This window comes from Scaptodrosophila lebanonensis, unplaced genomic scaffold (assembly GCF_003285725.1).
Source record: "Scaptodrosophila lebanonensis strain 11010-0011.00,11010-0021.00 unplaced genomic scaffold, SlebRS2 tig00000001-arrow-pilon, whole genome shotgun sequence".
NCBI lineage: Eukaryota > Metazoa > Arthropoda > Insecta > Diptera > Drosophilidae > Scaptodrosophila > Scaptodrosophila lebanonensis.
The window spans coordinates 12,316,064-12,341,438 of NW_022060529.1; the positions used below are offsets into that span (position 1 = coordinate 12,316,064).

The following is a 25,375-nucleotide window of genomic DNA, read 5'->3' on the forward strand; positions in this document are numbered from 1 at the left end:
ACCAAAACTATTTCACTTAAATTTAGACGTCGTCTTCACAATGTTCATGTCTTTTAACGGCGTGTAAAATGGTCACTTATGTGTTTGTGTTGAGTTCGTTATTGTACAAATACAACTAGTTTAAAATAAACGTAAAGTAAAAATAAGTGAAATCTTACTAGAAACACAACAAACTACATATCGCACTTTCTCAGCCCTCACATCGACATGAGCATATGGGTAGATACTGAGCCAGTTTAACAACGGTAGGGGCATAGTAAACAATTAAAACTCTATACACCTCTGACGTATTTGCGCAGCTGACTCTCTTTAAAACTTTGTTTTGGGTATACGTCATTTGCTATTGTCTGACTGTGGCTTATGATATTGGGAAACGGAATATGACGTGGTTTTTGTTTAACGTAGAACTTAATAGAAATCCAAATGTGATTATTATTAAATAAGGAAACAACAACTATGACTATGGTTGCCTAATTTAGTTCTTCTCTTCCTTCTTAGCTTCGCCCGAAGTATCGCTGGAACTGCTTCCACCACTCGAGCTGCCGCTGCTCTCGCGCTCAGCGGACATCTGTGAATGAATTATAGTTAAAATTTTAGTTAGCTGTGGCATTTTTATCATGCAAGCTGGCTGTTTTTCACCTTTTTGTACGCCATCTCGAAAAGCTTCAAAGACGATTGTTGCAATTGGGTAGTTGCCTTTCTAACTTCCTCAGGCTCGGCGGTCTCCTTGTTGGCCAGCAATGTGCGCAAGTCAGCAATTTCCTTCTTCAACTTGTCACACTATCGATGAAATTTAGGATTAATAATGTTAATATATGGTTGCCTTATCCAATCTCTTACCTCCTCGGCAGGCAACTGGCTCTTGAATTCCTCCATTTTGGTCTCAGTATCGTGAACTATGCTTTCACCCTGATTAACAAGTTCAATTAGTTCACGCTTCTTCTTATCAGCGCTAGCATATTCCTCAGCCTTCTTGATCATATTCTCAATTTCATCCTTGCTCAGGCCACCACTCGACTGAATAACAATCTGTTGCTCCTTGCCGGTGCCCTTATCCTTCGCCGAAACATGGACTATGCCGTTCGCGTCAATGTCGAAGACAACTTCGATTTGTGGAACACCGCGAGGCGCAGGTGGGATGCCGACCAATGTGAAAGCTCCAAGAAGCTTGTTATCGTTAGCCATTTCACGCTCACCTTGATGTACTTTAATTTCGACTTGAGTCTGGCCATCACTAGCTGTCGAGAACACCTGCGACTTTTTGGTGGGAATGGTGGTGTTACGCGATATTAATCTTGTGAACACGCCACCAAGGGTTTCAATACCCAGAGACAGAGGTGTAACATCGAGCAGCAGCACATCAGTGACATCGCCTGCAAGGACACCGCCCTGCACAGCAGCACCGACAGCTACAGCCTCATCGGGATTCACCGAACGGGACGGCTGGCGTCCAAACAGCTCCTGCACAGTAGATTGCACTTTTGGCATGCGGGTCATACCGCCGACGAGCAAAACTTCGCCAATATCAGATTTGGATACTTCAGCATCTGATAAAGCTTTTTGACAGGGCTGAATAGTGCGCTTGATTAGGTCGCCGACAAGACTTTCTAGCTTTGCGCGTGTCATTTTCAGATTCATATGCTGTGGTCCAGCAGCATCCATTGTTAGATATGGTAGATTAATATCGGTCTGTTGGGAAGAGGATAGCTCGCACTTGGCCTTTTCGGCAGCCTCCTTCAAACGCTGCATAGCAATGTTGTCTTTGCGAATATCAATGCCACTATCTTTCTTGAACTCGGCGACCAGGAAGTTCACAATTGCATTATCAAAGTCCTCACCACCTAATAGTGTATCGCCGTTGGTCGACTTCACTTCAAAAACGCCCTTCTGGATTTCCAGAATCGAAATATCAAAAGTACCGCCTCCCAAATCGTATACCGCAATACTAGAAATGCAATATAACAATATACCAAAATATATCTTAACTTATCGTTCTCGTACTCACATTTTGTCCTCGGTTTTATCCATACCATAGGCCAACGCCGCCGCTGTGGGTTCATTAATAACACGCAACACATTCAAACCAGCAATTTGACCAGCATCCTTTGTTGCCTGTCGTTGTGAATCGTTGAAGTAAGCAGGCACAGTCACTACTGCGTTCTTAACGGGCGTATTAAGATACGCCTCAGCCGTTTCCTTCATTTTCATCAATATAAAAGCTCCGATCTGAGAGGGAGAGTATACTTTGCCATCGGTAGACGAAACCCAAGCGTCGCCGTTTGATGCCTTAACAACTTTGTATGACAAATTTGTGATGTCCTTCTTCACCTCCGGATCGTCGAATCTTCTGCCGATTAAACGTTTTGTGGCATAGAAGGTGTTGGCCGAATTGGTAACTGCCTGGCGCTTAGCTGGCATGCCAACCAAACGTTCACCATCCTTAGAAAAAGCCACGTGAGAGGGTGTAGTACGCGCACCCTCCGCATTTTCAATGACCTTAGCCTGCTTGCCTTCCATTACAGCGAGACAGGAATTGGTTGTACCCAAATCAATACCGATAACAGCGCCTTTAACCTCACCCGATCTGAAAAATGTAATACACGTTTCATTAGCAATCTGAGATCGTAAGCAATCTCGTACGTAAGGTCAAAGGCAATGCACCACTGAACAAATGACAAGCTTGTTGAGATAAGAATAAAGTCTGCATTATCAATATTGGCACCCGTTAATTGGTCGCTAACATTCAGTCTTCTTATCAGGATAATTTTTTTTCAGTTAATTGTGTGAAGCATATGGTTAAATGATGCAACATTATTAAAGATACAGTAAAATTTTAAATATCTACACCTGTGGGGATAATCATTAATTACATAAGCTCAATGCCTCCGGTTGCCATTAAATTAGGCACCGTGGAAGGCAAGATCTGATATAAATATGTACGTATGTATGTACTATATACATATGTGAATAATTAAAGTTCACTTACTTATAACGCAGTTGACCAGATAACCCATTGCCAGCAGCAGGTAGATTCTGTAAATAAAGAAAATGTAGCACTTATAGTTAGTTTTTGCGCTGGAAAGACAAGAACATGGCTGCAACTAAGGTAAAGAAAGCGCCTTGTGGTCTATTATGTAAAGCTCATGCGGTAGCGGCATTTAGACAATAGGCGGGACAAGCGAAGTGTACTTACGTTGCGGAATATGCTAGAAACTGCCGAATAATTCGCTGGAGCAACAGCGGCGTGGCGTGCAAGGCGAGGCAAAAACTTTGGTACGCGCAACATTCTTGTTTTTACTTTTTAATTTTACACGGGACACTGATTTTTAAGTAAAACAGCAGCAGTAATACCGCTCTCGTAACAAGATTTCGTCAGAACGACAGAGCACGTTTCACAAACGATGGAGATGAAAGAAACACTGAAGTAGTTGGTACGTGCAGCGTTGCCACTCCGATGTGGCGGCGTTGGCGATGCGTTGAATGTGTTTTTAAAATAATTTTAATTTGGTATTCTCTGCGATTTTCTATGAAATATACGCAAGCACATATTTTTGTATACAAATTATGATTGATGTATTATATATGACTAAGGTTCCTTCTCTATAATTCTCCTTACTATTTAATTTATTGCGATAGAGTCACCCTGTGTGATAATTTTCCCCGAACGTCACACGTGTTGTTATTATTGCGTAAAGTACAGAATTTGTTTCAAAATTTTCAACCAAATTAAATCATACATAAAGCACCGGTAAGGTGGCTGCTGTCTTAGCTGATGTGCTGCCGCTCCCTGAGACCATCCCATTTATTTTCTGCCCATAAGTATTTAGATCTGCAACGTCATGGCATCGGAAAACGATTCTGACGCCGAGCTGGAAGAAAACTATTACACCTTCCTCAATTTGCCGCGAGATGTAAGTGAATAACTTTATGGTTATTTCAATGAGAAATAATTGCTTTTTTCGCAACGCAGGCCACCACTGAACAGATCAATACAGCGTACCGTAAACAAAGCCGCATTTACCATCCGGATAAACACATTGACCCGGAAAGTAAAAAGAAGGCCGAGATTATGTTTAACCGTACCAAGCGGGCTTATGAGGTTCTTTCAGACCCACATAAGCGCGCCATATACGATTCTGTGGGTGAGAAAGGCCTTAAAACTGAGGGCTGGGAAATAGTACATCGCACAAAGACTCCGGCAGAAATTAGGGAGGAGTACGAACGCCTGGCTCAAGCGGCAGCCGAACGTCGCTTGCAGCAGCGCACCAATCCGCGTGGCAACATAACCATCAACGTCAATGCGACGGAAATATTTGCCCCCTATGATGATACTGAGATGCCGCGTGTAGAGATTGGCTCGATGAGCATTGCGCAGTCAATTGAGGCGCCCATAACGCGTAAAGATCTGATCGTGATGAGTGGTAACCTATACTCCTCTAATGGTACCGGAAGTGGTGGATTTGTTGTGGCCGGACGCCGACTATTGAACAAAGGTTGGCTGGAGCTTTGTTTGGGAGCAGGAAATGGATTCCTGATGGGGCTGAAGGGTAGGCAACATTATTATATCTGAATGTCAAGTTATAGTATTCATTTGTACAGCTTTGTTTCCCTAGGTGGTCGAACACTCAGTCCAAAGCTCACGCTTAATGGTGGCACAAATTTAAACTTTCGCGACAGCGGTGTCATTCCTGCGCTGTTTTCCACGCTGGCCGTGCAGCTGGACAAGCACACAATGGGCAGCCTAACTCTAAATGCAGGCCCCCAGTCATCTATGTCAACACAGATTGATCGCACCACCGAAAACCACGCATGGAACACATCCTTCGTGATCGGTACGCCACACATGTATGTAGGCATTGCGTATACGCGCAAGATGCTGGAGAACGAGCTAAAATTAAAGTTGGCTGTGAAGTAAGCTGGTAAAAAAATGTCAACTACAAATCAGTAATATCTATCAATCAATATAGAGCCGGCACATTTGGATTTATGGGTGAATATGGTGTAGAGAAAAAGGTATCAAAATACAGTTCGGTATTAGCGGCCGTATCCATTGGTGTGCCTTCCGGAGTCATACTTAAATTTAAGTAAGTGTTCGATTGTGTATTACCTAATGGGTATAAATTTATGAACGTATTATTTATTGCAGAATAATACGTTCAAATCAATCGTATGTGTTCCCCATTCATCTGAGCGAGGAAATAGTGCCAGCTGCAGTTTTCTACGCTTCTGTGACGCCAGTAATTGCGTGGTTTTTTGTAAAAAAAGCTATAATGGATCCTATGGAAGCAGAGCGGAAAAGTATAGAAGTTGAACGCACAAAAAGACAAAACGAGCAGCGTCTCGCCGCTAAAAAACTCGAGGCTAGCGCGGCAATTCATTTAATGCAGCGCACCTACCAACGCATCATGAACGAAGAGTTGGAACGGAGGGGTCTTATTATTACAAGGGCGATATATGGATGTGTGAATGCTGGCAGTAGTACACAATTCAATCCCGATGAGTCTTACGATGTCACAGTTCCTTTACAGTGTCTAGTCAAGGATAGTAAATTGCAGCTGTATGAGTCATCAAAGGTTAGTTCATTATTTATAATCATATTTTTAATTTACCACATATTTTTGATATTACAGAGTGATTTACCAGGTTTTTACGATCCGAGTATCGGAGATGACAAAATATTGCGCATAGAATACACCTATAATAATCAATTTAATGTGGTCAATATAAAGGACAACGAGGCATTAAAGTTGCCGTGATCCTTTTCTTTTAGTAGAAATCATCAGTTATGTTTTTATATTTTGTTATTCAGAACAGCCAAACTCGCTGTGCAAACCCATTTCCAGGAGCTAATTGCACTATTGGCCCATTGTTTGGTATTGGATCTGTACAATGCTACGTTGTTTAAATTATCCATTCACTTAGTTTAAGCTGGACAAATTTACAATATTTATAAAAACTATTTTGGATACAACAAAGATCACGCAATAAAATTTGTATAATAGACAACCCTTTCTCCCATTTTCTATACAAAACAAATAACACGTAAAACTTATAAAATATTAATGTTAATTTATGGCTGCGCGTAAGTGGCGATTATAATAAGTGGAGAACCTAAGGTCGTGTTCTCCGACTTTGAAATATGTATGTAATATCCAGCTTGGTAGACATAGAGATTGGAAATATAATTCCGTAGCGCATTTTTTAGTTCCTTACACACATTTTTTGTAAAAATAAATCTATTTTAAAATATATGTATAAAATGGTGGAACCCATCTACATGTGTATGTATGTACATGTGTACATTTGGGATAAAGGCTTTGAAACTTCTGATTAGGCGAAGCCACCGCGGTTTTCAATATAAAATTCTTTTATATATTATATACCGGCAATCCGTTGATATCTCGTTATCTATCACTCATGAAAATAATTGGCAAAAATAAATTAGTGACATCACAACAATAGGCTTTGAAAAAGTTACTTCCAAAAAAGTTTGTTGTGTCAGAGTTCATGCGCCAGCTAAATAACATGTTTTAAAAGAATGCAAATGTTATTTATCGTATGTGGATACGGGTTATATAGCTGAAATTGAACCGTTTTGAAGTACATATTGGGTAAAATATTTTAATTTATTGCTAGCAAACGCATTTTTAGGTATTTAAAAAAAAGATAATTGTAAAAAATCGAGACATAAATTATCTCGTTAGCTTCAAATTACAATTGTTATGTAAATAATATGAGCTAAGTCCATTTTGAATGCCGGTTATGACATGTACATTCTTGTTTTCAAACTACATCGTTAGTTTAAAATTACATTAGTAGTAGAACGGTCTGCTTGAGTCGCCCTGTTGTTATAGCAAACACAATAAATCAGCTGCTTTCCGCAGGGTGGCAGCCTAGTTGTAAGCCCAACCACTGTAATTTCTTAATAATACACATTTTAGAATAAAAACCATAAAATTGGGTTCAAATGCTATTTGAATAGCAAAAAGCTCAAATAATGAATAATGCAATCAAAGGGCCATGACGTTTTTCACGAAGGAGACTTTACTACGCTTCCTGGTCGCCGCAATATGTCTGCTGTTGGTGCTTAACTTTGCGGGCTTCAGATCTGACGGCGCTTCTAGCACGTCTTTAAGCAAGTTAAGGTGAGTTAAATTAAGCGTGGTAAATAGCGAGGGCTGACTAGTGGTAATAATTTTCAGCATTCGAAGAGTGCACAAATATGAGCACATCTACAATACAAGCGGCAGCAGCGGCGGGCTGCCCTCTGCTCCCATGGCCCTACATAAAGAGCGAGAATTACCTAGCGCCATAAACTCAACCTCAACGACTGTGATTGCCAATTTGACTTCCATTTCACAAGACTTTTCGCAGACGCACCCAAAAGATTATACCAATATCACGCACAAGCCGACGACGATAACGCCTCAAAATATATCTGCCCTTAATATCACATGTACAGAACCTGATCCTTTAAATGGTATGTATAAATCGAATACAATGCAATGTTCATGGTTTGTTAGTTTATATTGCTGCTATTCACAGGAGGACCTATAAGGCCAAACACAACCCTTGAATCCCTCGACATCATAGAGGCAGAACTGGGTCCTCTGCTGCGTCCAGGCGGTGCATACCAACCCGATGACTGCATTCCTAAAGATCATGTTGCTATTGTGGTACCCTTCCGAGACCGCTACGCACACTTGTCAACCTTTATACGGAATATACATCCCTTCCTTATGAAACAACGGATTGCCTATCGCATATTTATAGTGGAGCAAACAAATGGAAAACCCTTTAATCGTGCAGCAATGATGAATATCGGTTACCTCGAGGCCTTAAAGCTTTACCAGTGGGATTGTTTTATATTCCACGATGTCGATCTCCTGCCCCTGGATGATCGTAACTTGTACAATTGTCCACGTCAGCCGCGGCATATGTCCGTTGCAATCGATACGCTGAAATTCAAGTAAGTCCCTTCCAGTGCTTTAACTGGTAAACCGAAATATTGATTTTCGGCATCTTATAGGTTGCCTTATCGTTCAATATTTGGCGGTGTATCTGCTATGACCCGCCAGCATTTTCAAGCTGTCAATGGATTTTCGAACTCGTTTTTTGGCTGGGGTGGTGAAGATGATGACATGTCTAATAGGTATTATATATATATTTAGTTCTTAATGTGCCTACAGAAAATGATTCTCAAATCTTCATTTTTAGGTTGAAGCATGCCAATCTATTCATATCACGTTATCCGATAAATATAGCGCGCTATATGATGCTGAAGCATCAAAAAGAAAAGGCAAATCCGAAAAGGTATGAGATTTTCAATTAGTCTTACGTAAATATAAGTCGACCCTTTTTACAGATACGAAAACCTACAGAATGGTATAAGTAAAATTGAAATGGATGGCATCAACTCTATAAAATATGAAGTCTACAGCATCAAGGAGTTTCCGACATTCACATGGTATTTAGCCGAGCTAAAGAACTCTGAACAAAAAAGTTAGACGGGAATGGAAACATAACCAAGAAATAATTCTATTAAGACAAAGTCATATTCAAGTCTCTCTTCTCTCTTTCTAAAACTAAGTATGTACAAAAGACAACATTACTTTCTCGAATCGTAGTCTCTCTTTTTCAGACTAGCATACCGTAAAGACATGAACAAAATATTATTTCTAGAATCTATAGAAATATTAGTTGTATATGTAGTATGTCCAGTATATATACTCATATAGCTATATACTATATACTACTAATAACTCAATAATTTAACTCGAAATATCGTTAGTAATACTCTCCATTTTGTTATTTATTTTTTATTTTTTGTCGAACTATATTATTCGCAATAGTTTTAACTTTAAAAAAAAGTTCTACACCAATCCCTAAAAGGTGAAATGTAGATATTACTTTTGTGATATAAAGATGTTATTCGATAAAAGACATGGTAAAAAAACAAAGGGAAAATTTGTATAATAGACAAACCTTTCTCGCACTTTCTATACAAGACAAATTACAAGAAAAACTTATAAAATTTTAATATTTGAAAATAAAGTTTTACCGAAACTTATTTTTCTTGTTTGGCAAAGAAAGAAACTAAAACACATAGCATATATATATATATCGTTTGTTAGCTTTCGTTTTTATTATTATTACATACTTTTCAATTATCATGTTAGAAAATATTTATGGCTGCGTAAGTGGCGGATATAACTAATTATCCGCTGATTAGTAATATGTAATATCCAACTGGGTAGACATAGAGATTGGGAATATGATTCCGTGGCTCATTTATTAGTTTGGTACACAAAACATCAGTTAAAACAAGTCGATTTTAAAATATATAAAATGGTGAAACTTATCTATATGCTATACGGATTTTCACTGGGTCTGTGTTTGGGGTAAATGCTTTCGAGGGCTTTGAAACTGAGCACAACTTTTGAGCAAACCAATCTATTAAAAAGTCAATTTTAAAGTGCCTAAATACATTATATACACATACATAGCATAAGTAGATAAGATATACGATACAACACAATTTTTGCAACAAATTATAACAATGAAAAAAACTAAAGAAATCCTCCAAATAACGCCCATTCTCAAATTATTGGGGAATTTACAGAGCGCAAACCCAATTTTAGTTTGGAAAAAATACAAAGACACATCAAAGACAAGCGTTACGAAGGGGCAGGATTTAGCGTTAGACCTATTAACGGCAATACAAATTAGAAACCTATATACATTACATTCGATACAATACGATAATCCGTTGTACCACGTACGCGCATATTACATAATGGAGCACGGCATGGCACAGCATAGTGGCAGACAGACTGGCACCATGGCACCTCCAGACTTGGTTTTCGTCTTTGACTTATAGCCAGACTCGTACTCGTACATTCCCGAACCCTTGGCCCAGCGACCCTATAAAAACAAAAATATAAAACCCGATCAATAAACGTTATTATAAGAAAATAGATGCATTTTACTCACGCCCTGTGCAGAACCTGCGTGCATCTCCTCGCGCTTCAATGTGATTGTGTCATGACCAGGTGGATAGTATACTTCCTTACCAGCCTTATTGACTGATGGAACATGCTGCTGATTAGGCGAAGCCACTGCGGTTTCAATTTCTCGCTTGCGATGAGGCGTCTCGATGTCAACACGATCCACGTGGTCCGTCTATAATTAATTTCATTTTTTATTGGTTAGTGGAATATATCGAGTTATTTATGTATGTATATCTCTTTATCTATCACTTATGAAAATAATTTGCACACAAATTAGTGACATTTTAACAGTAGTCGATTTAAATGAATAACATTTGTGTGCAAATTATTTGCCAGTCTGACCATAATTTCAATGAACTTACAGTGCCGAATGATTGCATTAAATCGTCGACACGCTGTGGAGGGTTTCCATTCGCCACAGGATATTCAACTCCGTCGACTGGGAAAGGCGAAGGCGTGCCATAGTCCGGACCGGGACCGCGGCGGTTGTTTGTATTTGTGGATGAAGAGTATTTATACGTATAGCTGGTGGTATTTGGTGGATAGCCATCGCCTTGTGGTGGATATCCATTGCCAGTAGGTGGCTGCTGTGGATAGGCCGTATTAGGCGCCTGCTTTATCGGAGCCAGTGGTGTGGTCTCGTAAGGAATGCCGCCATTCGGTGGGCCATGTATGGTATTCACGGTGTTCGATGTTTCCTTGTAGAAATAGCGGTTTGTTGTGCCTCCGGGGGGGATATTCTGCAACGGTGGACTGTTCGGTCCGCCATAATTGGGATTGGGGCTGTGGGCCGGACTGTGCGGATAGCGTTGCGGAGGCGGAAGCTCATTTACGGTGTGAACATTGTCGGTCTTATGTATGTTGTAGACAATAGTGCGATTAGTTCCTGGGGGACTGTTTGGACTTACAGCCGGTGTCAGTGGCAATTGGCGCGATTGTGGGCCTCCAACACCGCCACTATTGTGCAGCGTATTGGTAGTCTCCTTGTGCTCCCGTATCTCATACGACTGGTTGGTCACCACTGGGCGATCATTTGGCCTGTTGAGCGTGGAGTAGCTCTCCGTGTTGTAAACCACTGTTTGTGGCACATGCGGATGTGGATGTGGGAGTGGATTTGGCGGCGATTGCGTATAATTTTGGCTCGAATTGAGCGATTCGTGGTGCTGGTAGCTGCTAATGGCGTTGGTGTTGTTGCGGTTAATGGTGTTTGTGGTGCTTCCAGGTCCTGTGGCCGGTATCTCATAGGTATAGGTGCGAACGGTGGTGGTCACCTTAGTGCCGGGGGCAGGCAAAATGCCATCGCTTAATGCAATATCCTGCAGCTCCCTATCAATGTTGGATGTGGTTGTCACGGTTTTGCTGGTGGTGCCGCCATTCGGAACTAGCTCAGCGTTGTTCAGCGTACGATTGCTCTCATAAATCTTCGTTTTGCTCTCGTAATGACCGCCGCCACTTGGCGAGTGGGCTGTAATGGTGATAAAGGAAACCGTATTCGATTTAGCTTCAAAACAGTAAGGAATTTATACATACCTAGGGAATACGGCTTCTCGAGAGTACTCTGGTACTCGTCACGTTTTAGGTTATCCTGAAAGCTTGAGTACTTAGACGACTTGAGAGTGCTATAGTCTGTTGTATTGAAAGTCTCGATGTCATCGGTCAGAGGCGCCTGCCCGCCAGCGTGCTTAGTGGTCTTAATTACACGGGTTGTCTTTATCACCGTGCCCGCTGGGTCGCTCCGTTCACTATAAAAGTATAAATGTAAATATAATCTTCCTATTTCCATTTCATTATTGGCTCACAGTGTTTTATAGTTGTTGCTGGTTGGGAGAAGATCGCGCTCCCTGGTGCTAATCTGGCGCTCGTTCTTCAAATCCTCCAGCAATGCATCCAACTGATCAATGTTCTGATCTGACGATTTGCTCTGATAGGAGACATTATTGTCGCCGGAGCTTGAGTATTGGTATGAAGACTTCTTATATGAATAACCCTTATCGTTCTGCAAATTTGATAACTCATTAAAATTTCCACACAATCCCAATGCTTAGCTCCGTTTTACTTACGCGGCCACCCCATTTCGAGTTCGGGTCCCGCGAACTGGTTGAATAATTCTCCGTGCCGGTAGTGTACTGCATTTTGTTGTTGTTGTATTGTTTTTGCTATTACAACATCAAATTACATATTGAGAAAATGTTGAAAATTAAATGAGTCGGCACGTAGGTGTATCACAGCTTGATTTTAGCGCGTTCTGAGTTCATAAGAATTTTAAATATGCAAACACATTTACGGACACCTACGAACATTTTTGATGTATGAGCAATATGTACGAATATGGAGCGTGATTTTCAAAACAATCGCATTCTGAAGTGCCACTTTATGGCGGATTAGTTTTGAGTGGGCATCATTCGCCAATCACTTGAAAATCTCTGACCTAATCCAAAAAGATTATGATACTCACGCTGCTGAACATAAATAAGTGTATATATAGATCTGGTATAAAGGATCATAATGATTTAAAAAGTCCAATAAATTGCAAAACTTTTTATAAGTCCACAGAGTTTATTGAACTTAATTCCTATATGCGAATGAAAATAAATTCCCGCAACAATACTGTTATTTGTTTGCCAAAGTTATGGCCAGACAGACAAAAAATGTGCAAACAAATTTGTCGAATTTTATGAGAAGTATGTCATAAATAAATGTTATTCAATTAAAATTAATAATAATTCTGTACTAAAATATACTTTTCTGCTAAAAAGCAAAAACGTTATTTGGTGTACATCCCATTTAAAAACTAAATATAAACATGTAAAAACACGAATTTTTCAATCAAAATGGGAATTGGCCTGAATGTGGTGCTTTCAAAACCAGCATGGTATTTCTCGTATTTTGAATGCGATCAAAATTTATCATTTTTCAATTTTCACAAAATCTGTGAAAAAGTTGCACACGCGAATATTTTTAATTATGGGGAATCGAAAAAGTAACGGATTGACCTTTTAAGACCATCTATCGTATTTGGAAATATTTACGAAAAATATTATCGATGTTGCAAAAAAATAAATATTTGGTGGTCCCCAAAATGTACAGTAACAAATTTTGAAATTATGTATGTACATATATGTACTTGTATTGTGCTCGGATCAATTTTGTGTTCACCAGTGCTGTAAGGACAGACTGGCAGAGCACACGTTTTTTTAAAATATGTGCGAAGGCAAACTGGTTTTCACTTTTAAAGCGTCCTTAACTCCTTTTATGCATGCATATATGTATATGTGTGCACAAGTGTATTGTTTGTGTTTTTTTATGTAGCTTAAAAACTTGCTGTGGCTGACTTCTTGATCTTGATGTACATATACGATAACCTTGAGAGAGATTTTGTTGAATGAATGACTTTGTGTATAAAGCTTATGATGCAAAATTCCCGAAGCAAGCAAACCAGGCAAGGATGACGGCCAATGATTAAATGATGATGTCATCGATGCCACAGCAAGCAACTACAATAACTGAATTGTGTGGAACTTTCAGAAAGATGGATAAATGTGTTATAAATTGAATAATGCACAAGCTCAAGTACTGGCTATAATGGCGATCTAAATGTGATAATAAAGGGCCCTGGGGCGCTACAAAATTAGTTTCTTGAATGGCGCACAATAATACATAGTTTTGAACATATGGTCAGAGGAGTTAAGCTAATAAAAACTATCACGTAAGCATACTAAATACGTAAATACATACATGTGTATACGAGAAATCATAAAACAAACAAAAGTCAAAATCTAATTGGCGTCTGAGACCTGCGCGAGCACGTTTCTATCAAATGAATTATTTTTGCTTTTTCAAACGACTTGCGACAACAACAAAACAGAAACACATACAACGAAAGACTGAGAGCAGACTAGAGTAATCACCTCGTCGTTGTGTGAGTTTTGTTTTTGCATAAATTTTATACAAAATACTGAAAATGATCTCATATAATCGGAACGAGCAGTCGCAGCCGTACGCTTCAAAACAGTAAGGAACTTGCTGCTGGTGGCTGGCATTGGAGGAGTAGGCGTGGTCGAGGAGGCTGACACTCGCAAAAAAACAACAACTCGCAATCCATGTACAAAAATGCATATAAAATAAACAAATAATAACGTCGAGCCGCAAGCAAGCAAATGAACAAGTTTAAAATGGCCGAAAACAGAAAACAGAAAAGCGAAGGTGTTGGTTGTTATTGTCGTCGGTCGGAATAGCAGCAAGCATCACGAAATTTCCGAAAATCAAATCGAAGCGTAGGCGAAAAGCGTATCCATGTGTATTTGTATTGGTATGTATCTTTGTATTTATGTGCTTGTTCTAACGCTGAGTTGCCAATTTCAGTTGCTGATGACGCCGACGCCTCTGCCGCCTACGCAACTAATGGAGGAGCAGCATGGCTGTAGGGCCTGAAGAGCGCATAGTTTTCAATCTAGACGGCAGCATAAACAATCTAAATACATATTTATGAAGGTATATACATACATATATCTATGTATATGCTGTACATTTGAACTTGGCTAATTTAATTTAAATTCTATGTATGTACTATAGATATGTACATACATACAATAGAATGAATGTTTTGAAGCGTATTTTAAACGAACGGCAGGGTCGCGTTCGTCTTTGACTTTTTCGCCTTTTGCTGAGCAATTTTTTCGGTATATGAAAACAAATAATTCTATAAATAGTTCACTGCCACTGCTCTGTTCATTTGGCTTTCAATTGAAAAACAGCGCTGCTCTTGGTTAAAAAATAAAATCGAGTGCGCCGCCACATATAAATAATGAATCATTCGTCGTACTGTTGGATCGAAGGCGTCGTTGAGGATACGGATGCAATGCAATGTAAATACATATGTACATATCTATATATATGTACATATGTGTATATGTACGCTTGTAAATGCATGTACGCAATTTAAATTTCACTTTGCTGCCAGTTTAATTTTCTAAGCACACATGCAAACATACAAAGTATGGCAAACTAGTTTGTGTGTATTTGTGTGATGTGCTTTGTCGCTGTCACCAGTTTTTTAAGCTCGTCTGCCAGTTCAATAGATACATAGATAGATACATACAGACAGGCACACACACACACACGCACAGCCCCATTCATTTACTACTCACACTCACTTTGCACTTTTCCAAAACCCCAAATGATTGGCGCAGACTTTCGTGTTGTTGTTGTTGATTTAAGTTCAAGCAAAGAAAATTGTTACGGTGGTGTGCGCGGGCGCGTGTTTTTCGATATTCTCGTATGGGAGTGTGTGTGTTAGTTGTGTACGTTCCTTAAAAGTCTAACGGAACGATTGGCCGGTTTCGAAACACTTCTCTAGGCGCGTACGCGTCGATGGTTTGTGCTGTACTGAGTCTTAAATTTCGCACTTGCCTCGGACAGACCTGTTCACGTTTACTCAACTTAATGAGCATCACTCGCCGCCGCCACCGAGAAGATCATTTCTCAGCAACTCTCGAGCGCGTAAAGCTTTTGCTGAGCCAAAAGCTTTGACTTTTCGCTTTGCTTGTTAATAAGGCCTGTTTCTGTTCCCGTTTTCAAATCAATTTCATTCTGATTGTAAAAAAGGTTCATTATGCATTGTGTAGTTCTTAATCGGAATTACAAGGACAGCTCGGTTTTCGTTCTTCAACTTAAAACTTATAAAAAAAGGTATCAAAAATATTATTTGCAAAATAACATAAAAAGAACTGCCAGAAGAAATAACTGTCATGTAATTATAAACAAAATTGAATTACTTTTGAGTCCACTCACATTAGAACTCATGTTTTACTTATTTTACATTGAGTCATTCAGTCTTTATTCCAAGGACATTAGTGAGGGCGAGACATACCCCGGAGAAAGCTGGCTTAAGCAAAAAAAAAAACCGAAAGCTGAGCATCTACATACATACTAGATATAGGATTAGAGGAAAATAATAATTTATTGGCCTGCATAAAGGACTGCCTTGCGGTTAGTAAACGATGGAAAATGAATGAACAGAAAATTTGAGTAAGGTAGCAAACGAAGGTAAGGGTTTGACCCACAAAGAACAAATAGAAGGAATTGTTTCTGTTTAATGAAAATGCGATTCTTTATTTTACTTGGGAGACAAGTATTTCAAATCATTCAAGTTTATTGTGTAACTGTCGCAATTACAAGTGTGTTGTAAGGGGGTTTCGTTAAAGTTACTAAATTTTGATGGTAAAACGAACAATTGATTTCACTTAAAGTAATGTTGTATGCGTTTTAAAACTGAGAACCTGGTAATTAAAATTATTGTGCTTAAAGAAAACTGAGAAATTAATCCTTAGCAGGTACCTCGATGACGCGAGGCTTATCAATAATGCGAGCCGTTTTGTTGCCCTTTTCGACAATGCCAATAATCCAGGCCTGATAGCCTTCCTGCTTCTCAATGTCCTTACAGTAGGCGGCAGCCTGTTCGCGCGGCAAGCAAATGAGCAAACCACCAGATGTCTCTGCAGAATGGCCTTGGAGGAGTTGGAACATGTTGCCACACGCCTTGGCCACTGCTGCCATTTTGGCAATTACTGGCAGATTATGTATTACAAAGGAAACGTCCTTCTTCTGATGAGCAGCCAGCGTTTGAGCATGACCCAAGAGACCAAAGCCTGTTATATCGGTTGCTCCGTGCGCATTATACTTATGCATGAGGCGCGCGGCTATGCGATTGAGCCGCGACATTGAATTCATAGCGCGATGGTAGGCCTTACGCACATCCTCTTCGGAGACGACCAGTTTGATGCGGTTCCAGCGTTCTGGCTGATCAATCCATTGATGTGCATTTACGGCAACTTGGGTGCCCAGAGGCTTGGTGAGGACCAGAACATCTCCCACCACCGCGTTGTCGGGCACAATATACTCGTTGGGCTGACAAATGGTTGATGCGACGCCGCCAATAGTGCACCAGGGATTAACAACACTCTGGCCGCCTGTCACAGTGGTGCCGGCATCTAGGGCTGAATCCTTGAAACCCCGCATGATTAGTGGAATCACAACGTCACGCTCCTTCTCCGTCATCTTAGTGCTAACAGCCAGCAGCATTAGCATGTTGTCGCAATCGGTTACGCCCATGGCGTATAGATCGCTCAGCACATTGGCGCAGGCAATTTTTCCCATCATGTAGGGATCGTCAACGATAGGGTAAAAGAAATCGGTGGTCTGAACCAGGCACAAGCCGCCATGGCGTAACGGAATAACAGCACAGTCGAGTCCAATTCCAATGCGCGGTATGGCCACGTTCAGGAATTGCGCCTCTTGATCTTGGGCAGAATAGTCTTGTTGCAATGCCGAGACAAGCTTCGAGAGCACATCTTGTGGAACCTTGCAGCCGCGTCCTTTCAAATCAGCGAAACGTGTCAGGCGGAAGGAGGCGTCCAAATCGTGGGCGGTAGGGTCAAAAGGGCGGCGTAGCTCCGCTTCGCCACCGCCGTGCAGTTCTAGATGAGCAGCATTTAATACATCTGCAGCGTAGCTCATGTTGATTCTAAATTAACTTAAAAGAGATAAGTAATTGTACAATTAATTAGTCATGTGGTCGCAGGAGATAGCGGAAAAGGCACAATTTGCCGCGCAACAAACTGCCAACAGCAAATAACTCGCATTCTCCCTCAGCATTAATACGTGCACAAACAGACGTGTATGTATACGAATTTTTAGTTGAAACGCTTGCTTGTGTGCGTAACACGCGCTGCTATTGGCTATTCAAGCGATGGCGGCTAAATCGGGCGAAGTCAGTATTTCTCCCGGTCACCAAAGAAATAAGCATGAACAATGCCCACTTTTTCAAATCGAAATGCACCAAATTTGCGCGCACTACAGATTGAAAATTGTGTCAACCGATATTGTGTCTACTTACTACTTATGACGTACTTTTAACTTTACAAAGGAATCGAGAATATTCGGTAAATAACTTTACAATTTACGCGCTGATTTCCCACTTCGCACTAAACGAGCTGTCAAAATGTCTACTCGCAGAGCTGCCACTCTTTTTAAGTGGACATCGATGGCGCTGCTAACTTGCTTTAAGTATCGAAGTAGGAATAAGTAGATGATTGTGCGTGATATTGTTGTGAGCGTATTTAGTAACATTTTTAATTTGAACATTAAAAGGTTATTTATTAAATTGTGCACACAATGCTGTGGTTGTTTTACATCATTTCGTTTACTTTATACTGGTAGTCAGAGATAATAAAAAACAAAAAGTAGGTGCACTGCACTTGTATTTATTATGATAGTAGTAGTACCCGAGCACAAAGAAAAACAGTAGACCTGTTTCACGAGCAAAGCAGTGGAGAAAAGTAAAAGTGTGAAATCAAATCGATTACGAGCTGTGCAAATTTGATAAGCAATATTGCATTTTTATAGAGTTAATTATGCTTAAGAAGTAGAGAGCTGCTTTGGCCTAAACGAAAGACTTAAGCAACAAACTTCAGTTGGAAATGGCAATCAGCTGCGAATCATGATTAAGCTACGCCTGCGCACACTCATACTGCTACAATTCTTGGCTTTGGTTGGTAGCGAATATGTTTATGGAGAGCCCGAATATAAATGCCCAAAGAAGTAGGTATTACGTCATTTTAATTTAGACCAAATTTATTTATCATAATTTTAAGGCCCAAAGTCTTGTATCCATGTGTTTGCCTAAAAGGCAGCGATAATGGTCTTTATGTACGCTGTGAAAATACAAATTTGGCTACGCTATCCGTGGCCCTGCAAAACTTGGCCTCGCTCGAAGTACCTGTGGAAGAGTTGACCATTTATAAAGGTCATTTTGGTATGTTATTCTTTAAAAAATAACCATAGGAATGGGTAAATAAATCAATTACAATTTCCAGTAAGACTTTTTGGGCCGCTTTTTGCAAAGCTGAAAGTGCGTTTACTGAAAATTGAAGAAACACCTCTTGCCACCATTGAGGACTATGTCTTTTATGGCACAAATAACACATTGGAGCAGTTGCACTTGCTTCATACTAATCTCAGCCAAGTTGGAAAGCTAGCCTTTGGCGTAAGTAGTTTATGTACATATTTTTGGATACCCACGATCTCGAATTAATAATTTGATAGATTTTGGGACATGCTAGTCAGTTGGTGATTGATGGCCATGCCTTCGAGAAACTACCGAAAGATCTCTTTGTGGGACAAGATATAGCCAATAAACTCGAAGTTATACGAATTATCAATGGACGCTTGAGCGATTTGCCTGTGGAAACATTCCAGCCCCTACGCAAATTGAAAACCCTGGACCTGCATGGCAACAAGTTGGAGAATTTAAAGCGCAGTCAGTTCAAAAATTTACGTGAATTGGAGGTTTTGGACATAAGCCATAACAAAATCATCAAGTTGGAGGCGCAACACATTGCTGATCTCACAAAACTCGGATGGTTCAATGCATCACACAATGCTTTAAAGGAGCTAAGTCGTGGTAAGCCTTTGGGTTTCTTCTTGGAGTTAGTAATCATTCAAAGCTAAAATTCATTGTCAGGCACTTTTGCAAGAAATTCAGTTCTTAAGCTACTTAATCTGTCCCACAACAATATAACACGCTTGGATGGTAATAGCTTTCGCGGCATGCGATTTTTGCGTCGGCTCTTTCTAAGTGACAACGGCATTTCGGACGTGGGCCGTGGAACATTTGGCTCTGTGGCACGAATTGGAACAATAGACTTGGCGCGAAATAAATTGAAGAAAGTTGAATATCAAATGTTTACGCAAATGAACTATGTTGAGGTAATGTTTCGCATTTTCTTTGAGCCATAAATGAGTCTAAATAAATCATCTTTTATATAGCTAATAGATCTAGCTGAAAACAACATTTCGAAAATCGAAAAGAATTCGTTTAAAGATATTTACCAAGCCGTTATCAATGTTTCTCACAATGCCTTGGAGTTAATTGAAAGTGCAGCTTTTGAGAACTGCGTCAATATAACAGTGCTCGACTTATCACACAATCGTTTGGCAAATTTTTCTCGTCGCAGCTTCGATGAAACAACCTTCGCCTCCGAATTTCAACTGAGTTACAACGAACTTACAAATCTGGCTCATGTTAGTATAAAACTCGGCATGATTATATATTTAATTCAGGGCCTACCTTTTCATTTCAGATACCAATACAAAATATGACCGGACTTCGTGTGCTCAACGCATCCCACAACCAGATTGCAGAGATCCCCAAGAACAGTTTTCCCAAGCTTTACGAACTCCATACCATCGATGTCTCGCATAACAATATTTCGTTTATATTCAACGGCGTGTTCCAAACATTATTCTCTCTTCGCTCTGTAGATTTGAGTCACAACAGCATGCAAGAAATAAAATCCTCTACGTTCGGAACTTTGCCAACTCTACTTGAAATGAATCTAAGTCACAATCTACTGACCAATATTGTGCGCGGCTCCTTGGCCAAGTTAACCAGCTTGCGACAGCTGTATTTAAACAACAATCAACTGCAATCTCTATTCCAATTGCCCATTTCGCTAAATGAGCTGTACTTGGGCAACAATAATATATCCTCTATACCGCCAAACACCTGGCCTGTCATGAATTCTCTAATTTATCTCGATCTGAGCAATAATCAGCTTGCTGATAGCTTGGATGGGAATAGCTTCACGGGATTGCTGGTGGTGCAGCGGCTGATGCTCCAAAATAATGGCATTACAAAACCGCCGCTTGCAGCATTGGCTGTCATGTCGACCCTTCAATACTTGCATTTGGAGGTACGTATTTGCATTTTAAACTTATCCCTTTAGACTATGATATAGAGATGATGGATCAGTGTGAGTTTGGTTAAATCCATAGAAATATTTAGTTATTTTTATCCAATGTCGCCCACTGTTCACTTATCATTCAGTGTATTAACGATAATCCCTATTTGCGACCTACACTGATTCCGTAAATTTGTATATTACAAGTATCAAACCTTTATTATTGTTTTTGTCATATAAGCACCCACCCACTTGTTGCTCAAACTACCCACTATAACATTTAAGACAGATTTATTTTTATTTCGTAAACAAGGCTTTAAGCACAGTAAAACAAATTATTATTATTTGCATTATGACTGTGTAGCTATTATTTTTCAGTACAACAACATTACCACTCTGGAGCGTAGTGCTTTTGGAAAGCTGCCCGTGCTCTTCGAAATCAACTTACATGGCAACCAAGTTTCAGATATAAGGTAAGAATTCCATATTACGCAATTAAAGACTATTGCTAACGTCATTTTTAAATTACAGTAAACGCGCCTTTGAGGGCCTATTACAGCTTCTTACTCTCAATATGTCGTCGAACGATTTGCAGCAATTGTCTAACGACATATTCATTGGGCTACCCTCGTTACGGATCCTGGATTTGTCCCATAATGCCATCAGCAAACTGGATAATAAAACACATGGTGTCCTCGATGATTTGCTCAGTTTAGAGAGATTGGACTTGAGTCAAAATCGCATTAGCTTTGTCACAAAGAAAACCTTTCCTTCGCACCAATATGTACCCTATAATTTGAAGTACCTGGACTTGAGCTACAATCAAATGCCAGTTCTGACCTACGACATTACATTCGGCACCAAAAAGCTCCTGCACCTTAATCTGTCGCATAATCTGATCAACGAGTTACGTCGTGGCGTTTTGGCCAATTTCACTTCATTGCAACTTCTGGACCTCTCACACAACGAGCTCAGTAACCTTCAGTCCGAGGAGCACATTTTTGATTTGCCTTCAAATTTAATGAGCATTGATCTATCCTATAACAAAATCTACCACTTACCATTTGCTAATTTGGTGAAGTCCGTCCCCCTGGCGTTCATTGATTTGCGGCAAAACGAACTAGAACATTTCCCGCCCTCGCTTGTGGAAAGTTTGCGTAATGGTTCGGAGGTCTTTCTGGCCGGAAATCCTCTGCACTGCAGCTGCAATGCGCGTCCTCTGAAGCACTACATGCTCGAACAGACGGAGGTTAGCGATGATTTAAAAAGCCTACGATGCCGCTCACCATCGCCGGTCTACGACCAAAGACTTTTGGAGCTGTCTGACGAGTATTTGAGCTGCATGGAGGACGAGAAGCAACTCTATAACGGTATTGACTATGATCAGCTGACCGAAGTTCGTTTTCGTGATGTGCAAACGTAAGTAGTTAAGTCTCAATGTCTATGGATATATGTACATACGACTTCTGTGACACTACGATAGAACTTTAGCTTCGTTTCTAAACAAGTTATACAGAAGCGTTTTCTTAGTTTAGTCTTGCAAATAAATAATTATTTTATTTTTGCATTTTCCAGCAACAAGGCTGAAAATCTGACCTTAAGATGGTATGTCTCCGCTGCCTCGGATGTGGCCGACTTTCATGTCTACATACGCAGTTCGAGCAACGAAGTTTTGTATCAGGTCGACTATGCCTATAACGAGCGAATCGCTCAGATTCCCATTGCCGAGCTAAAGGCCCATGGTACTGAGAAGCTACGGAATGCAGAGATTTGCATTGTATCGCGAAATAGCTTAGAGAAATTAAATAAATGGTTTGAAGGACAATGCCAGAAACTGCCAGAGCTGAAGGTCCAGAAGACTTTCTTCTTTGGCAACTTTAGATCACGAAGTGCCGCCCCGCAATCGCCATTTGCCCGCTTGTATATATATGTAATGTTCTTTGTTATCGTTATAAAATACTCCTTATTTTAAGCTTTTCTAATATTGAAGCAAAAAGTATGTAAATTAAAAAAATATCAAAAATACATTTTACTGCCCTTGTTTTTGTGGTTGTGGATATTTAGGCACAAAATTAGAGACGTTAATAGTTTTAATAACTTAAAAAAAAGAGTTACCTAATAAAATTCAATGTGATTAGCTTTTAAAGATTTTTAACCATGTTTAAAACAAAAATGGAAAGCAAGAGCCCAACTCTTGAAAAAGCTGTTCCCACTCTTTAGAAAAAAAATAGTTATTACTATTTCATAGTCCATTTTAATCTCACAACAGCTCATGCAAAATAATTAATTCCCAAGTTATCTATTACGAATACAATACATATAAATGAAGATTTTTGCTCAAACTTATTGATTGGTTCTTGAAGAAGAAATAAAATGTCTAATGTTCGTGCAGACCATAACGTACAAAATAAGTTCCACTGATTCTATTAGCTATCGTTTGGCTCAGTACGAAAGATGAGCAACACGTGTGAAGCAAATGTAATCGACGCACATCGAATAAAATCATCGATACCCTTAATATATCAGTGCTTTTAGCAGCACTACATCTACATGACAACCAAAACAAGAGCGCTTGTTTTTCTCGCAAATTCGTTCAATCCGTAGACTAACAGTATTTAGCTAAAAATTTAAAATGAGCTCTGCGCATAAGGCCCTGGAACTACAGCGTCAAGTGCGACAAAACGCCGAGGAATACCGAAAACATGTGACCGATCTCAATAGGTGGCAAAAGGAAATCAAAAACAAGGAGCAGGCCCTAAAGGATGGTCCTGCACCGACATGCAATGGTAATGATGTAAGTTGTTCGCAACCATTAAACGATGTAATTCTATAATTATATTTTTTTGTACGCAGAGTCAACCCGTGCGCAGCCATGTGCCTGTGCAGAACTTGAACAAAGAAAAATCACCATCCAACAACAGTGGAAGTGCCATAAATAGCCCCGGCGGATCTACGGGTAGGAATATCTATATTAATATTGTAAAAATAAGAGCTAAACTAAATCTTATTATTTTTAGCAAGCACACCTACTGAAAAACAAGACTTGCCAATGGATCCCCTGGCGCAGCAGCACAAAAAGGCCAATGATATAAAAGACCGGGGCAACAACTTCGTTAAGGTGGCAGACTACGACAGAGCTATTGAAGCATACACTGAAGCGGTTTCAGTCTATCCATATGACTCCATATACTACATTAATCGAGCGTTATGCTATTTAAAACAAGAACGGTAAGTATTTTAGGGATCCAATTTAGATAATCTATAGCTTACGCAATCTATCCTGTCCTACAGCTACGACAATTGCATTGAGGACTGTGATTCGGCAATCTCACTTAACAAACTCTGTGTAAAGGCGTATTATCGTCGCATGCAAGCGAACGAGTCACTTGGTAACAATATGGAAGCGCTCAAAGATTGTACTACGGTGCTCGCGATAGATCCCAAAAATGTTGAGGGCAAAAAAAGCTTGCAGCGTATCAATGATCGTTTGCGCAAAATTGGTATGTAATAGATTATTTAGATTCTGCTAAATCTATTTAATCAAATGTTTATGTTAGCTACCACAAAAGGGGGTCCTAATTTTAATGAAGAGCGGGCCGATTTGATTGATATTTTGCCAATAGAGAAGCCTGCCTATAAGCGTTCTAAAAAACCACTTCATCGTGTACCTATTGTTGATATAGTTACGCCACGGGCACCTAAGGAAGAACCCAAGGAGTTACGTATTTCCGATGAAGATATTGACAAAATATTCAATAGCTACTGTGGTCCCTACGTAGAGGTTAAAAAGCCAAGGGTTAAGACACTCGACAACACTACAATACAAACCAAAGTTGATGTTAAAGATACGAGTTTAATTGATGATAAATCATTTTCTTCTGCTAATAACAAACAAGATATTATACACAAACAAAGTGTTCCCCACAGTAAAATAGTTCCGGAAAAAATTGTCCATGCAAACACTAAAAAAAATAATAATCCAACTGAGATTGAACAACAAAACGATCCAACATATGAAATAGTAAGTTATTAAACTTAATGTGAGATCTAGTATCTTAGTACTATTCCCGCAATATTTTTTCAGCGCACTCTACCACCTGCACCGACTGGCACGGCCCAATTCTACATCAATTGGAAGGAACTATCTGCTGCTCAAAAATACCAATATTTGAAATCCATTGATTTGAATAAACTTTGCAAGATACTAGGCGCTGGATTTGATTCCGAGACCCTGACCGACATATTACGGACCCTTAAGGAATACTATATTCCCAACAATGAGCCCACAACAGCAGGAGTTTTATTGGAAATGAGCAAGAACGATGAGTTCACCATTTTGGCTATGCTTATGTCAACGGAAGAAAAGAAAAGTAATTATATAGTTGCTAAGATCAGTCATATGTTAACTGTATTTTGATTTTGTAATTCTTTTCAGTGGTCTCAGCTATTATGGATGCAGTACAAAGCTCTCCTGAAGTCAATCCAACACTGTTGTCCACGCTCAAAAATGCCTACAATTTAGTTTAATCGTACTATGAATGATTGCTTTATAGCATAAAACATATTCCTGTTTCTAAAACATTTAATTAAACAATGTACCTTAAAACATGAGTTAGTACAACACAA

The 25,375-nt window shown here is 39.7% G+C and overlaps 7 protein-coding genes across 10 annotated transcripts; 4 read left to right on the plus strand and 3 right to left on the minus strand.

Moving 5' to 3' along the window:
* Positions 1 to 389: 389 nt before the first annotated feature.
* LOC115634441 (heat shock 70 kDa protein cognate 5) lies at positions 390 to 3,489 on the minus strand. Its single transcript, XM_030532150.1, has 6 exons — positions 3,194 to 3,489; positions 2,987 to 3,033; positions 2,006 to 2,584; positions 841 to 1,945; positions 640 to 780; positions 390 to 568 (listed from the first exon to the last, which is right to left on the minus strand). Exons 1-6 carry the CDS (start codon positions 3,284 to 3,286, stop codon positions 476 to 478), a joined length of 2,058 nt encoding a protein of 685 aa, XP_030388010.1. The 5' UTR covers positions 3,287 to 3,489; the 3' UTR covers positions 390 to 475.
* A 224-nt stretch (positions 3,490 to 3,713) lies between these two features.
* LOC115627722 (dnaJ homolog subfamily C member 11) lies at positions 3,714 to 6,006 on the plus strand. Its single transcript, XM_030523475.1, has 7 exons — positions 3,714 to 3,748; positions 3,821 to 3,911; positions 3,971 to 4,547; positions 4,614 to 4,911; positions 4,968 to 5,084; positions 5,147 to 5,573; positions 5,631 to 6,006. The coding sequence occupies exons 2-7, from the start codon at positions 3,840 to 3,842 to the stop codon at positions 5,754 to 5,756; spliced, it is 1,617 nt and encodes a 538-aa protein (XP_030379335.1). The 5' UTR covers positions 3,714 to 3,748; positions 3,821 to 3,839; the 3' UTR covers positions 5,757 to 6,006.
* Positions 6,007 to 6,925: 919 nt separating this feature from the next.
* LOC115633661 (beta-1,4-N-acetylgalactosaminyltransferase bre-4) lies at positions 6,926 to 8,767 on the plus strand. The gene is made up of 6 exons (XM_030531106.1): positions 6,926 to 7,145; positions 7,203 to 7,480; positions 7,546 to 7,969; positions 8,030 to 8,152; positions 8,218 to 8,313; positions 8,366 to 8,767. Exons 1-6 carry the CDS (start codon positions 7,021 to 7,023, stop codon positions 8,505 to 8,507), a joined length of 1,188 nt encoding a protein of 395 aa, XP_030386966.1. The 5' UTR covers positions 6,926 to 7,020; the 3' UTR covers positions 8,508 to 8,767.
* A 356-nt stretch (positions 8,768 to 9,123) lies between these two features.
* On the minus strand, positions 9,124 to 15,359 carry LOC115633641. 2 transcript variants are annotated; one of them, XM_030531082.1, is made up of 7 exons: positions 15,158 to 15,359; positions 12,071 to 12,166; positions 11,810 to 12,006; positions 11,541 to 11,752; positions 10,373 to 11,475; positions 9,994 to 10,182; positions 9,124 to 9,924 (listed from the first exon to the last, which is right to left on the minus strand). In XM_030531082.1, the coding sequence occupies exons 2-7, from the start codon at positions 12,140 to 12,142 to the stop codon at positions 9,790 to 9,792; spliced, it is 1,908 nt and encodes a 635-aa protein (XP_030386942.1). In that variant the 5' UTR covers positions 12,143 to 12,166; positions 15,158 to 15,359; the 3' UTR covers positions 9,124 to 9,789. The 2 variants fall into 2 exon arrangements, with proteins under 2 accessions (XP_030386942.1, XP_030386941.1); XM_030531081.1 differs by having other exon boundaries at positions 15,164 to 15,358.
* Positions 15,360 to 16,109: 750 nt separating this feature from the next.
* LOC115629270 (selenide, water dikinase) lies at positions 16,110 to 18,010 on the minus strand. 2 transcript variants are annotated; one of them, XM_030525707.1, is made up of 2 exons: positions 17,919 to 18,010; positions 16,110 to 17,541 (listed from the first exon to the last, which is right to left on the minus strand). In XM_030525707.1, exon 2 carries the CDS (start codon positions 17,523 to 17,525, stop codon positions 16,329 to 16,331), a length of 1,197 nt encoding a protein of 398 aa, XP_030381567.1. In that variant the 5' UTR covers positions 17,526 to 17,541; positions 17,919 to 18,010; the 3' UTR covers positions 16,110 to 16,328. The 2 variants fall into 2 exon arrangements, with proteins under 2 accessions (XP_030381567.1, XP_030381557.1); XM_030525697.1 differs by having other exon boundaries at positions 17,905 to 17,993.
* A 456-nt stretch (positions 18,011 to 18,466) lies between these two features.
* On the plus strand, positions 18,467 to 22,766 carry LOC115631758 (insulin-like growth factor-binding protein complex acid labile subunit). The gene is made up of 10 exons (XM_030528596.1): positions 18,467 to 18,608; positions 18,662 to 18,822; positions 18,884 to 19,053; positions 19,113 to 19,470; positions 19,531 to 19,775; positions 19,836 to 20,090; positions 20,150 to 20,761; positions 21,128 to 21,222; positions 21,281 to 22,168; positions 22,325 to 22,766. The coding sequence occupies exons 1-10, from the start codon at positions 18,508 to 18,510 to the stop codon at positions 22,719 to 22,721; spliced, it is 3,282 nt and encodes a 1,093-aa protein (XP_030384456.1). The 5' UTR covers positions 18,467 to 18,507; the 3' UTR covers positions 22,722 to 22,766.
* Positions 22,767 to 23,318: 552 nt separating this feature from the next.
* Positions 23,319 to 25,375, plus strand: LOC115633672 (RNA polymerase II-associated protein 3). 2 transcript variants are annotated; one of them, XM_030531118.1, is made up of 7 exons: positions 23,319 to 23,543; positions 23,603 to 23,705; positions 23,767 to 23,977; positions 24,041 to 24,249; positions 24,307 to 24,770; positions 24,834 to 25,119; positions 25,185 to 25,375. In XM_030531118.1, exons 1-7 carry the CDS (start codon positions 23,382 to 23,384, stop codon positions 25,274 to 25,276), a joined length of 1,527 nt encoding a protein of 508 aa, XP_030386978.1. In that variant the 5' UTR covers positions 23,319 to 23,381; the 3' UTR covers positions 25,277 to 25,375. The 2 variants fall into 2 exon arrangements, with proteins under 2 accessions (XP_030386978.1, XP_030386979.1); XM_030531119.1 differs by having other exon boundaries at positions 24,340 to 24,770.

Coding starts and splice junctions, on each gene's coding strand:
- LOC115627722 (XM_030523475.1), top strand. CDS start 3,840: ATGGCATCGGAAAACGATTCTGACGCCGAGCTGGAAGAAAACTATTAC. Junction 4,548..4,613: donor ATTCCTGATGGGGCTGAAGG/GTAGGCAACATT, acceptor TTGTTTCCCTAG/GTGGTCGAACACTCAGTCCA. Junction 5,085..5,146: donor GGAGTCATACTTAAATTTAA/GTAAGTGTTCGA, acceptor TATTTATTGCAG/AATAATACGTTCAAATCAAT.
- LOC115634441 (XM_030532150.1), bottom strand. CDS start 3,286: ATGTTGCGCGTACCAAAGTTTTTGCCTCGCCTTGCACGCCACGCCGCT. Junction 1,946..2,005: donor GATAAAACCGAGGACAAAAT/GTGAGTACGAGA, acceptor TTGCATTTCTAG/TATTGCGGTATACGATTTGG. Junction 781..840: donor GCCAGTTGCCTGCCGAGGAG/GTAAGAGATTGG, acceptor TTTCATCGATAG/TGTGACAAGTTGAAGAAGGA.
- LOC115633641 (XM_030531082.1), bottom strand. CDS start 12,142: ATGCAGTACACTACCGGCACGGAGAATTATTCAACCAGTTCGCGGGAC. Junction 12,007..12,070: donor ACTCGAAATGGGGTGGCCGC/GTAAGTAAAACG, acceptor TCAAATTTGCAG/AACGATAAGGGTTATTCATA. Junction 11,753..11,809: donor AGCAACAACTATAAAACACT/GTGAGCCAATAA, acceptor ATACTTTTATAG/TGAACGGAGCGACCCAGCGG.
- LOC115633672 (XM_030531118.1), top strand. CDS start 23,382: ATGAGCTCTGCGCATAAGGCCCTGGAACTACAGCGTCAAGTGCGACAA. Junction 23,706..23,766: donor TAGCCCCGGCGGATCTACGG/GTAGGAATATCT, acceptor TATTATTTTTAG/CAAGCACACCTACTGAAAAA. Junction 24,771..24,833: donor ACGATCCAACATATGAAATA/GTAAGTTATTAA, acceptor ATATTTTTTCAG/CGCACTCTACCACCTGCACC.
- LOC115629270 (XM_030525707.1), bottom strand. CDS start 17,525: ATGAGCTACGCTGCAGATGTATTAAATGCTGCTCATCTAGAACTGCAC.
- LOC115633661 (XM_030531106.1), top strand. CDS start 7,021: ATGACGTTTTTCACGAAGGAGACTTTACTACGCTTCCTGGTCGCCGCA. Junction 7,481..7,545: donor AGAACCTGATCCTTTAAATG/GTATGTATAAAT, acceptor TGCTATTCACAG/GAGGACCTATAAGGCCAAAC. Junction 7,970..8,029: donor ATCGATACGCTGAAATTCAA/GTAAGTCCCTTC, acceptor GGCATCTTATAG/GTTGCCTTATCGTTCAATAT.
- LOC115631758 (XM_030528596.1), top strand. CDS start 18,508: ATGATTAAGCTACGCCTGCGCACACTCATACTGCTACAATTCTTGGCT. Junction 18,823..18,883: donor CATTTATAAAGGTCATTTTG/GTATGTTATTCT, acceptor TACAATTTCCAG/TAAGACTTTTTGGGCCGCTT. Junction 21,223..21,280: donor AACCAAGTTTCAGATATAAG/GTAAGAATTCCA, acceptor TTTAAATTACAG/TAAACGCGCCTTTGAGGGCC.